Below are 13953 nucleotides of genomic sequence, written 5' to 3' on the forward strand. Positions count from 1 at the left end.
GCATTTCTTAATGTCTGCACTATATTTCTTGATGCTTGATCATGATGACTTCCTGGTATTGTTAGCTTAGTTTCGATGTGATATTCAGTACAGCCTCCAGCCAAGGAACCCTCTTTTAATTATTTTGGGCATTTAGAAATCGTCTATGACATCAGTATTCAATTCCTATCAAGATTGTGAAAAGGATGGATATTTTGATTTAATACTGATGAATTAGTTTGAATAGGTCAGAAAACACATAAAATATACTTATGTTCTTTGTTTACTAGAACACCAAGTGTCAGTCAGTTAACTTTCTCCTCAACAGATGAGGGGATGAACCTGAAACTTTGGGAGGATGTTTTACACCACTATAGGATTTGACTGAGAAAAATGACCAAAATTCTAATTGTGAAAAATCTTTAATTTTAAGATTCATCTTCTCAATATAGCTTCAAGATCTAGGGAGCTGTGTGTTCCAATATTATGGAACTCTGTTTCTTATCAGTAAAATAAAACAAGTAGATTTAAGTTTTGAAATTTCTTTTTAGAAACCACTGGGTTGGTTGTTTGCAAATGTGTTATATTTGAGACAATAGGACCCAGAGAGATGATGGTTTGTGGGAATGTATAGCACAAGGATGGGCACATTCAAAATGTCAAATAAGAATTAAGCTGTTTTTCTTTAAACTAATACAATAAAATGTGTTTCTTTCTTATAGGCATCATTCCTTGCACTGATCTTTAGTAATTGTTATTGCATTTTACATCTACGAAAATTGCGGTACAACCCAGTGATTGGAAGGCTGGTGGTTCGATGGTTTGAGTGTGTCATACCAAAAGACATTAAAAGATGGTACTGCTTGAAGCTTGACATTGAGAGAATAAAACAAGGACTGGTCGGCTCAAAGTCAATATTCTTTGTCTGAGTGGGGTATCCATGTTTTATTTGTTTATTTGTTGTTTGATACTGCACTCATCAATATTCCAGCTTTTAGGACGGCAGTCTGAAAACAATTGAGTCTGAACCAGACAATCAAGTGACTTCATGAGGATCGATCTAGGCAATTGGGATCCAATGACATGCATCAACCATGTCAGCGAGCCTGACCACTCAATCCCATTAATCGCCTTTCACGACAAGCATGGGTTGGGGTATCCACATTAAACTGCAGGATGGTATCTCAGTGGGGTAGAACTATGAAATCGGGACTATAAGTCCAGACTAGTACAAGTGCACACACACTCATGCACATGCACAAATCCCATGTCACTGAACCTCACCTTTAGCACAATTCAACACAAGGCAGTTTGTATTAGCTTCACCTAAGCCTCTGAGACATATATGTGATGCCCCTATGATATATGTGATGCCCTGTGACATATGTGATGCCCTGTGACATATGTGATTCCCTGTGATATATCTGATGCCCCTATGATATATGTGATGCCCTGTGATATACTTGATGCCCCTGTGATATATGTGATGCCCCTGTGATATTTGTGATGCCCTGTGATATAGGTGATGCCCCTATGATATATGTGATGCCCCTGTGATATACGTGATGCCCCTGTGTTAAATGTGTTGCCCCTGTGATTTATGTGATGCCCCTGTGATATATGTGATGCCCTGTGATATATGTGATGCCCCTGTGATATTTGTGATGCCCGTGTTAAATGTGGTGCCCTGTGATATATGTGATGCCCTTGTGATATATGTGATGCCCTTGTGATATATGTGATGCTCCTGTTATATATGTGTTGCCCTGTGATATATGTGATGCTCCTGTTATATATGTGATGCCCTTGTGATATATGTGATGCCCTGTGATATATGTGATGCCCCTGTGATATTTGTGATGCCCGTGTTAAATGTGGTGCCCTGTGATATATGTGATGCCCCTGTGATATATGTGATGCCCTGTGATATATGTGATGCCCCTGTGATATTTGTGATGCCCGTGTTAAATGTGGTGCCCTGTGATATATGTGATGCCCTTGTGATATATGTGATGCCCTTGTGATATATGTGATGCTCCTGTTATATATGTGTTGCCCTGTGATATATGTGATGCTCCTGTTATATATGTGATGCCCTTGTGATATATGTGATGCCCTGTGATATATGTGATGCCCCTGTGATATATGTGATGCCCTGTGACATATGTGATGCCCTGTGACATATGTGATGCTTCTGTGATATATGTGGTGCTCCTGTGATATATGTGATGCCCTGTGACATATGTGGTGCCCTGTGACATATGTGATGCTTCTGTGATATATGTGATGCCCCTTTGATATATGTGATGCCCTGTGACATATGTGGTGCCCTGTGATATATGTGGTACCCTGTGATATATGTGATGCTTCTGTGATATATGTGATGCTCCTGTGATATATGTAATGCTCCTGTGACTTGATGATCATGATGAATACTATGATCTGTTTGTTCCAGGCAAGTGGGCAGATGGGCAGCTCTCTACTGGAGTTCACCTGGGGCCTCAGGTTCCACTCAGATGTGTAAGTGTTTGTTGCAGGGAGTAATAGTGAGTTCAGCTATGACACATACAATTAACTGGTGTTATGTCACTGGGTCACTGCTGAAATACCTAATAGATAGGCATTCAATCTGTTTCACCCCAACCGGGGCTGTTTGCCATGTCAGTATGACATTGAATCTGTTCATGTAGGTTTGTATGCCAAGCGGTGCTGTTTGCCACGTCAGTATGACATTGAATCTGTTCATGTAGGTTTGTATGCCAAGCGGTGCTGTTTGCCACGTCAGTATGACATTGAATCTGTTCATGTAGGTTTGTACGCCAAGCGGTGCTGTTTGCCATGTCAGTATGACATTGAATCTGTTCATGTAGGTTTGTATGCCAAGCGGTGCTGTTTGCCATGTCAGTATGACATTGAATCTGTTCATGTAGGTTTGTATGCCAAGGGGTGCTGTTTGCCACATCAGTATGATATTGAATCTGTTCATGTAGTTTTGTATGCCAAGCGGTGCTGTTTGCCATGTCAGTATGACATTGAATCTGTTCATGTAGGTTTGTATGCCAAGCAGTGCTGTTTGCCATGTCAGTATGACATTGAATCTGTTCATGTAGGTTTGTACACCAAGCGGTGCTGTTTGCCATGACAGTATGATATTGAATCTGTTCATGTAGGTTTGTGCGCCAAGCGGTGCTGTTTGCCACATCAGTATGACATTGAATCTGTTCATGTAGGTTTGTGCGCCAAGCGGTGCTGTTTGCCACATCAGTATGACATTGAATCTGTTCATGTAGGTTTGTGCGCCAAGCGGTGCTGTTTGCCACATCAGTATGATATTGAATCTGTTCATGTAGGTTTGTGCGCCAAGCGGTGCTGTTTGCCACATCAGTATGATATTGAATCTGTTCATGTAGTTTTGTACGCCAAGCGGTGCTGTTTGCCATGTCAGTATGACATTGAATCTGTTCATGTAGGTTTGTATGCCAAGCAGTGCTGTTTGCCATGTCAGTATGACATTGAATCTGTTCATGTAGGTTTGTACACCAAGCGGTGCTGTTTGCCATGACAGTATGATATTGAATCTGTTCATGTAGGTTTGTGCGCCAAGCGGTGCTGTTTGCCACATCAGTATGACATTGAATCTGTTCATGTAGGTTTGTGCGCCAAGCGGTGCTGTTTGCCACATCAGTATGACATTGAATCTGTTCATGTAGGTTTGTGCGCCAAGCGGTGCTGTTTGCCACATCAGTATGATATTGAATCTGTTCATGTAGGTTTGTGCGCCAAGCGGTGCTGTTTGCCACATCAGTATGATATTGAATCTGTTCATGTAGTTTTGTACGCCAAGCGGTGCTGTTTGCCATGTCAGTATGATATTGAATCTGTTCATGTGGGTTTGTATGCCAAGCGGTGCTGTTTGCCATGTCAGTATGATATTGAATCTGTTCATGTAGGTTTGTACGCCAAGCGGTGCTGTTTGCCACGTCAATGATCATCCTGGTGGTGCCATGTCACAGTCTGATATCCGACCTGAATGCCGAGGTGACAGAGATGAAACTGTGGCTGGAAGGTGGGTGGCTGGCTCTGTTTGCATCAGGCTATTGACTTTCTCATGACTTCCTCCTGGCGTGAACTCTTGTACCTCACCTCCCGAAAAGTCAGCAGAACATATGTCGTTGCCTGTTTGTCCATTGTCTGTTGTCCTTCATGTCCTCAGAAGGTCAGGGTTCGATCCCTGTCCCTGTCAATAACTATCAAGACCGATGAAACCGTTAATATACTAACTATCAAGACCGGTAGATGAAACTGTTAATATACTAACTATCAAGACTGGTAGATGAAACTGTTAATATACTACCTATCAAGACCTGTAGATGAAACTGTTAATATATTAACTATCAAGACTGGTAGATGAAAACATTCATATACTAACTATCAAGACAGGTAGATGAAACCGTTAATATACTAACTATTAAGACCGGTAGATGAAAACGTTAATATACTAACTATCCAGACCTGTAGATGAAACAGTTAATATACTAACTATCAAGACCGTTAGATGAAAACGTTAATATACTATCTATCAAGACTGGTAGATGAAACAGTTAATATACTAACTATCAAGATCGGTAGATGAAACAGTTCATATACTAACTATCAAGACCTGTAGATGAAACAGTTAATATATTAACTATCAAGACCTGTAGATGAAACAGTCAATATACTAACTATCAAGACCGATAGATGAAACAGTTAATATACTAACTATCAAGACCGATAGATGAAACAGTTCATATACTAACTATCAAGACCTGTAGATGAAACAGTTAATATACTAACTATCAAGGCCTGTAGATGAAAATGTTAATATACTAACTATCAAGACCTGTAGATGAAACAGTTAATATACTAACTATCCAGACCTGTAGATGAAACAGTTAATATACTAACTATCAAGACCGTTAGATGAAAACGTTAATATACTATCTATCAAGACTGGTAGATGAAACAGTTAATATACTAACTATCAAGCTCGGTAGATGAAACAGTTCATATACTAACTATCAAGACCTGTAGATGAAACAGTTAATATATTAACTATCAAGACCTGTAGATGAAACAGTTAATATACTAACTATCAAGACCGTTAGATGAAAACGTTAATATACTATCTATCAAGACAGGTAGATTAAAACGTTAAGATACTAACTATCAAGATCGGTAGATGAAACAGTTCATATACTAAATATCAAGAGCAGTAGATGAAACAGTTAATATATTAACTATCAAGACCTGTAGATGAAACAGTTAATATACTAACTATCAAGACTGGTAGATGAAACAGTTAATATACTAACTATCAAGATCGGTAGATGAAACAGTTAATGTATTAACTATCAAGACCTGTAGATGAAACAGTTAATATACTAACTATCAAGACCGTTAGATGAAAACGTTAATATACTAACTATCAAGACTGGTAGATGAAACAGTTAATATACTAACTATCAAGATCGGTAGATGAAACAGTTCATATACTAAATATCAAGAGCGGTAGATGAAACAGTTACTATACTAACTATCAAGACTGGTAGATGAAACAGTTAATATACTAACTATCAAGACCGTTAGATGAAAACGTTAGTATACTATCTATCAAGACTGGTAGATGAAACAGTTAATGTACTAACTATCAAGAGCTGTAGATGAAACAGTTAATGTACTAACTATCAAGAGCTGTAGATGAATAAATTTATGTACTTACTCACCTGTGAAGATCCGGGGTAGAATAGGTCTTCAGCAACCCAAGGTTGCTGTAACAGGCGACTATGCTTGTCGTAAGAGGCGACTTACAGGAGCGGGTGGTCAGGCTCGCTGACTTGGTTGATGCATGTCATCGATTCCAATAACGTGGATCGATGCTCATGATGTCAATCACTGGATTGTGTGGTCCAGACTCGATTATATACAGACCGCCGTCATATATCTGGAATATGGCTGAGTGCTGCGTTAAACAACAAACAAACTATCAAGAGTGGTAGATGAAACAATTAATATACTCACTATCCAATGTGGTAGACGAAACAATCAATATACTTACTATCAAGAGCAGACTCACATGTTCAGAGCTTCTTTCACACACTACATATGCATCACAATCCAATATGAAATGGAGTTTTTCTTCAATAATATTAGTAAAACACATCCTGTAAATTTGGTTGACAGTTATGGCTTCTTTATGTCTGATGTTATAACGCAGCAGCACTTCATGCAATCTCAACAAACATATCTTCGTAATTCCCTAACACTGATATTTGTAACATAATATACAACAGTCGGTAATGACGATACAGTGAAATCTGTCCAATTCGGACTCTGTACCAACTGGTAAAAAAAGTCTGGTTTACGGCAATGTCCGGATTACAAAGAGTTGGACTGAACACAAAACGTAAAGCAATGATATATGTATCCGGGGCAGCCATACTTGTCACTCATGACACTGAGTTAATCTGATTAAGTTGAGTTTCTTATCAACAGGTGAGTACATTCTAATTAACTTAGTGGACAACAAAGTGTTACGATCAATAGGGTTACATGCAAGATTAGCATTGTTGTTTAAGCTGACAATGACTTGAGTTTACTTCAAAGTGAGAGAACATTCGGGTCCGGTCTGGTCCATCTGATTCAGGCAGCTTCTTTTCCATAGTAAATTGATTGTTGGCACCATAATTTTAGGCTGAAGTGTAGAAAGTCCAAATTTGAGAATTGTATGTCAGTTTGAGCAATGATAATTTTGGACCAACTTTCCCCCCCGAAATCTGAATTTGAGAAAGTCTTGATTTGAAAAGATTTTTCTGTATATTCTTATAATGACTGTGCAAGTCAGTGGAATCATTGTTCACATTCTTTTAATCTCTGCCTGAACATCCACAGATAATAGGAAATGATTTCAGTACCTTGACTAACCCATGCAAATCCCAAACCATACCGATATAAACAACAATCTTACACACAATCCTCATGTCTTAATTCCTTCTCTGAATCTATATACTTAATAAGTAGGTAACATTGCATGGCATAGCAATCAGAAGACATTTTAAACAATTTACACAATACTTATTTATGCTATAAATGCTTAATAACCAATTTTTATTGGCTTTTGATACAAGAATATTTCTAAACACTTTCCTTGACAACCTAGTCGAAAACATAACACCTGAATAATTATTATAAGTTGCTGTTTTCAGTGGCTCTCCATCAAAGTACCACTTCTGATAATGTTGTGAATAACTCCAATCTTACCTGTTCTTACCAGTAAGCGCCATGATTTTCAATAATTACATAAAATGTCAATTTTGGGGGGCAAACGAACAACAGTGTCATCAACAATACATTATCATCAGCATACAATAATAACACTACAGTGGCCCCAAATATTCTTCTATTCTTCAAAATATCTGCCATAAAATGTCCGTCAATAATATATCTCTATCATAATTAACATAATCAAAGCTTCCTTTTTTTGTGTGGTGGTAGAATAACAGCTTTAGCCATTCATATGGAAAATTACCTGTTGAGCACATATTATTATACATAACTGACAAATGTGGAATTAAAACAGTACTGCAGATTTGTATCATCTCAGCCTTAATACTATCTTGCTGCGGCATTACCCTGCTTAGATCTTTCACAGATGACTTAATCTCTTCCTGTGTAATATGATTATTAAGAATATTATCGACATCATAACTAGTATGGAAATTGAACAACTGCTCATTATGATAATTCATAACATATCTACCTGCTGCTTTAAACACATCTGTGACGTCGTTCTGTTGTACAAACACTCCATTATTTTTCAGGAATGTAGAGGAATGTACAGGCTTCAAAGAGTTCTGGTTTATTTTTCAAATATTTTCCACACGAGAATGTTTTATCAAAGTGTTACTTGGACACTACGTAATATCCGAGTCCAGAGGTATATCAGTAAGGTTTAAGATCATCTGATATAATCAGTTGATGTTCCTAGCTAACCCTTGATGTTTATGTGACAGGGGTAATGGAGAGAGATCCTGACGGTGAGTGCCGGGAGCTTGCCCTCCAGGCCCTGCTGCTGTTGGGCAATGTGATGAGACAGGTATGTTAACTCAAAACCGGGAGTGAAGGTTAAGTCTTGTCAAGTTTTGCTGTCTTTGGTGTTAGTGACCATAAACATCTCTCAAACTACTGGACCAATAAAGCTGAAATAAGACTTGCTTATTCACTGCAGCAATATCACCTAAATTTGTCCAAGAGGTTTGATTTTATATTTTTTATATTTTCACAATTGATTTAAGATTTCATCTTGCAGAATGTATTTTTCAAAAGGTCTTTTAATAAATATAGAGGAAATAGAGTTGAAATGTTGGATGAATTGAATGATAGGTACAGTCAAGTCTGTTAATAATATCATGGTAATCATTTCACTGCAGCCATTGTAGACTTAATTAATGTAGCTAATTAATTAATTAACATGGTATGCTTGTTCCCACCAATGACGACAAAGTTGGAGTCCAGATTTCAGTAAGATCACCATGGCAGCCCTTTTGAAAATCCATTTCTGCACATGACACAGCCATGTTTCTTCAACATGGTATATATCATATGAACCTTGAGTTCAAACCTACCTACTATGTAGCCTGAAACCTACGTACTATGTAAATCTATTCCTCGAAAAAACACAGATATTTTCTAATCTTTGTTGCGGCAGCCTGCAACTAAACATAGAAAAACTTCGGCACAGTGGACCCCCAGTACCTTACAACGACCATCTTCCCAAGGCAAGAGAGTTAACTCACTTTAAAAGTCCAGTTTCCACCCTTGCCGAACTAGGCTGGAATTATGGAGTTATTGGTTGGACTAACGAGTCTATGCCCGTGTGCGAAATACGCTCTTGTCGGAAAGCGCACGTTAAATCTCCTAATATCAGTCAGTCAGAGTCTATGCATAGTCCAACGATATTGACATCTGGTTTGTAAACTGCAGTGCAGATTTCGGTCAATTGCAGGATTGCAAAGCATGTGTACCGCCAACTTGATGGCAACAAATATATTTCAAATCCTTTCATGTTTTTAATCAAGGAGCTCACATGCTTTGATGCACTTTGCAAAGTAAGAACTATTTTATCACCATGTACATTTTGATTATCGATCAGATCATCTTGACTACTCACCGCCATTTTGTTTGAAGCAAATGCAAGTGATACTAGAGGTGGAATCTGATTGGTCAATAGTAGGGACATAGAAGGGACATAACTCATAATAGCCACTGGTCGAGCTACGTTCAGGCCCAGAAATTCAAGCCTCGTTCGGCAAGGGTGGAAACTAGACTTTTACAGTCAGTTAACTCCCTTGCTTCAGGAAGATGCTCAACGACAGGGTGTGCCTGTTCTGCACAGACAAGACTGAAAGTGAAATACACTTCCTCATGGACTGTGACATGTACACTGATTTACGATATGACATGTTTACAGAAATGCAGTTGAATGACATGCTCCCATCTCTTAACAACATCACACGAAAAGTTCACACACCTCTTAAAAAAACCAGATATATTTTTATGAAATCTGCAATACCATTTCAACCATGGATTGATGTCAACTGCTTTCTTGACTGTATCATATGTACTATGTTACTGCTCTTGTTAGAATTATATATACTCAACTGCAAAAGAAATGTGGCCATGGATAGATATATGAGAAACTTTATTTTCCAAACACTGTAAACATACTTTGAGACATATTAAAAAGATGAAACTTGAGAAAACTGATCATCAAGGTTGAAATTAAAGTGTCAAATGTTTTAAAGTGAAACACAACACTAGTCTCTTAGAAAATTGCATCACAAGTTCAGTATCTCGTGTGTCCGCCATGTGCATTGATGACTGCCATGCAACGTCGATACATGAAATAGATGAGGCAGTTGATGAAGGCCATAGGCACTTGAGCCCACACTGTGAGGAACGCCTGACGCAGTTCAGCTGCAGTTGTTGGCCTTGGTCTGACGTCATTCAGGCGTCTTTGAATCTCGTCCCACAGGTGATCAATGGGATTAAAATCGGGACTGAGGGCAGGCCACTGCATGGTTCTGATGCCACTCTGCTGGAGGAAGTCTCTTGTTGCTCTCGCAGTGTGGGCACGGGCGTTATCATGCTGAAACTCGTGGTATGGCGTGTGGTCTCAAGACTTGATCAATGTACCGAGCTGCTGTGACACCATTGCTTCTCCCTGGAACAATGTTCTGGAACACCACAGTGCCGACCCTCTGTGCATGACCAATTCCACCTCACACCATGATGCTCGGACCACCTCATGAGTCTCTCTCAACAACACAAGCATCCGAGTAGCATTCCGCACGGCGTCGCCAGACTCTCTCTCTGCTGTTGAGATACAGTAATGGCTCTAGTCTTAGAAGACAACTCTTCTCCACTGCTGGTGGCGCCAATGCTGGTGCTGTGTTGCCCACTGTCAGAATGGGTCCTCGGTGTGGCCTGTGACAGTGGAGGTGTCTGTTCATCAATCATTGATGCATGGTATCCACACTAATGTGTCGCTGGTGTGTCGAGCAGTTTCCGCAGCAGTAACAAAGCAATCTTGAAGATGCTGTGGCACAATCTGACGATCCTGATGTCAGGTGGTGACCCTTGGTCTTCCGCTATGTGGTCGGTCATCTATAGTGTTGGTGGTCTGGTACTGTAGATGGTCCTTTGTGGACTTGAAATGCATTGGCTACTTGCTGGGCGGTTTGTTCGGCTTGCAATCGTCCAAGGGCTTGGTGTCGCTGATGTCTGGTGACGTTTCTTTTGCGGTTCAGTATGTATGTAGTAGTATTTGTAGGAACTGATAATATTATGTGTATTTCTAAGTTTGTATGGTGGTGAATGTGGGTGTGGTGAATGTGGGTGTGGTGCATGTTGTATGTGCTGCCGCCTAGTGAGAACTACAGACCCTCCAGTTCAAAACCTAAACGAACCGACGCAGGCACTGCATCAGGAATGGAAGAGGATACCAATGTTGAAACTCGGACGTCTGATCTGCAGCATCAGGAGAATGTCCTCCGTGAGAGGGATGGACACTCCAGATGCTGACTGCAGAGTCAGTGCTGATTCCTAGGTTGACAATAATCTTTCATTGCATGGTTTGGTGTGAGCTGGTGTTGAAATGAACGGTTTTAGATTTCTTCACAGAACACCAATAAATTGGTACCGATTGCTATTGTCAGCTTCATTATTTGTGTGATGGTGTTGCCAGGCGTTGTGTTTTTCAGTATACTACTCTGGTGTTGTGAATGTCAATGAATCGCACCACTTTTTGGGTGTGTGAGTGCATAAAAAGACATGCGTGTGCATGGCATGTGTACTTGTATATGTATGAGCATATGTGTGCATTTGTGTGTGTGTGCTAGTGATTGTGTTGGTCTTTTGCATCATGTGCTAGTCTTTGGTATGCATGTGTGTATATGTGTAAGTATCGCCAGTGTGTGAGGTGGGTATGTGTGTCTGTGCAGGAATTACTGTATTGTCTGCGGATGAATGATGTTTATACTAAACTGTTTTCATTGCTTCTACTAGTCTCTCATAACATTCAGGTTGCATCTGTACATGTTAGTTCATGATGGCGTCATAGTTTGTCCAAATCATTGTGTTAAATTTAGAAATAAAAGTTAAATTGTTTTAACATCATTTTCTCAAAAACACAACCTTTGTAAGTGTTTACACACACACACACACACACACACACACACACACACACACACACACACACACACACACACACATGCCACACACACACACACCCATCCAGGCATATAATGGCGGGGTACATAGTTGATTCCTCGTTTGTCTGTCCGTAATTATTTTGTTTCCAGAGCACAGCCCGAAAACTGTTTTTATGGATTTGGGGCCTTTTTTTTCTTTTTCTTGACCCCCATGGAATCAATTTGTACATACGGTAGTCTCTTAAGGGGGTGGATTTCTTTTCCGGAGCACAACTGAGAAACTTTTAGCAGATATAGCCTTTTGCTATTTGTGGATGCTTGGCTTCATTATATTTCTTGATTTCGAAACAATTTGGACTTAGTCTCAAAAAAGGGGTAAGGGATTTTCAAGTTGTGCTTCGGAAACGACAGTTAACATGGGGAGCACAACTTGAAAACTATGAAAGTCTTTTCATCCAAATCTGGTACATGTATTAACCAAGGGCTGAAGTGGTGCCTTTTGCTTTTGAGGAATTGTATAAAAATTAATTTGTTTCCTGTTTCCATGGGAATAGTTTTGACTTTACTTCTATTCATAGTGATGTGTTTGTCTGGACCAAAACCAGTGTGTCAAATGGTGCCTTTTGCTACTTAGGGGTGTTTAGAATTTATATTTTTTCCGTTTCCATGGCAACAAGTTTGACTTTGACTCTGTTCATATTGATATTGGTGTGTACCTGACATATTAATACAAAGTTCTGAATCCCAATTCCATGGTATTGTTTTGATAGCTCAAAACTACTCTTGTTTATGGACAGACAGATTAGATGGAAATTCTCTCTTCAAGTAACAGTCAGATGAATTAATCTTTTGAATTTGTTGGGGCCAGGGTGATTGGGCATCATCTCATGACTCTTGTTAAATTCTAAATAAAACTGTAATATAGAGTATATATATATATATTCAATTTGAGGAAAAGTCCATGTGAGGAAAGGTCAGTGTGGGGTATTGTGGGAGTGAGGAATAGTCCAACACTCTTGCCAAATATACATTGGACTTTAGTAACAGTCAAATGATTTGTTCTTTCAAATTTGTTTAGCCAAGGGGGACTGGTCATCTTTGGGGGACTGGTCATCTTCTGATGACTCTTGTCTACTTTCTGAAATTTTATATCAGATACGGCTGATTAAACTATTATGTTACTGAAACTTCATGTGGGTTGATCTTTTGTGAAACAGTTGAAATGAATGTAGTAAATTATGTTAAGTTGCCGTCTTTGTTGACATTTGGAACTGTTGACTACATCTCCAGGTGAGCTGCAGTGCAGTGGCTCCATTTTGATTTTTTTGTCAGAAATTTTGACCCAAATGTTTTCATAATCTATGTGGGTGTTATCACCAATATATGTTGTACTGATAGTTTTGAGTGGAAAGTTTAACCTTTGTAAATGGAATTGGGAAAAATGTTATGTTATTGCACCAGCTTGAACTGTGGAATATTCTGATTTAAACTCGTAGTAGCATCTAAAATTAAGCCTGAAAGTCAAAGGACCTGTCATAACCCTAATGTTGAATGTTTGTTACTGCATGAGGGTGTTAAATACCTCATAACCTGTGTTGCCCTACAGGAGTTCCATGTGGAAACGCCAGTTACATGACCTGGACAAGGAACGGCTGAAGATGGTTGATGAAGAAGGTAACAGTCCCCCTGTTGCATGCTGGGATAGTGGATCCCCTGTCAGCAGGACCAGATCAGACTCACCTCTTTGTGAAGGTCACAGGGTCAAGGTGAATCAAGAGATCCTGAGGTGGCCTGCCAAACACATTACTTATCATACATTTAAAATGATGAGAAACTTGGTGTATGAAATAAATTTGATATTAAACTAAAAACCTATTTTGTTGTTTGTCAAATCTGCATAAAGACCCCTCTGGGTCTTCTATCTTCAACATGCAACAGGATGGTTCAGCTCATGGCCTAGTTACCCTTTAGAGTGCCAGGAATGGTTGTGTGTTTGAATCCAGCATTCACTGGACCAAAAGCAGGAGTTTATACCATTGAAACAAACGCAAAAACAGTAGGAAATGCATGCAAAGAACAGATTTGCGGGCATTTATTGCACATAAAGCTACGATCATGTATCATTATCATTCACATTGGGTATTGATATTTTTTGGTGTATTCAGTATTTTATTACTTTCTTCCATTCTGTTGGGTTTTGTAAACTTGTGGGGGCGGTCAGGTA

General features: G+C 39.3%; 1 protein-coding gene across 1 annotated transcript in view; it reads left to right on the forward strand.

Annotated features, from left to right (window-relative positions):
- Window positions 1–13548, forward strand: part of LOC139469138 (telomere length regulation protein TEL2 homolog) — a 59571-nt gene extending 46023 nt beyond the window's left edge. The window contains exons 16-19 of the mRNA XM_071251274.1: window positions 2435–2499; window positions 3930–4045; window positions 8031–8113; window positions 13336–13548. Of these exons, the coding sequence (XP_071107375.1) occupies window positions 2435–2499; window positions 3930–4045; window positions 8031–8113; window positions 13336–13365 (294 nt within the window). The 3' untranslated portion in view covers window positions 13366–13548. The remainder of the gene's footprint in view (window positions 1–2434; window positions 2500–3929; window positions 4046–8030; window positions 8114–13335) is intronic.
- Window positions 13549–13953: the final 405 nt, after the last annotated feature.

The sequence above is a fragment of the Haliotis cracherodii genome, unplaced genomic scaffold (assembly GCF_022045235.1).
Source record: "Haliotis cracherodii isolate W230 unplaced genomic scaffold, xgHalCrac1.p SCAF_2, whole genome shotgun sequence".
Taxonomy (NCBI): Eukaryota; Metazoa; Mollusca; class Gastropoda; order Lepetellida; family Haliotidae; genus Haliotis; species Haliotis cracherodii.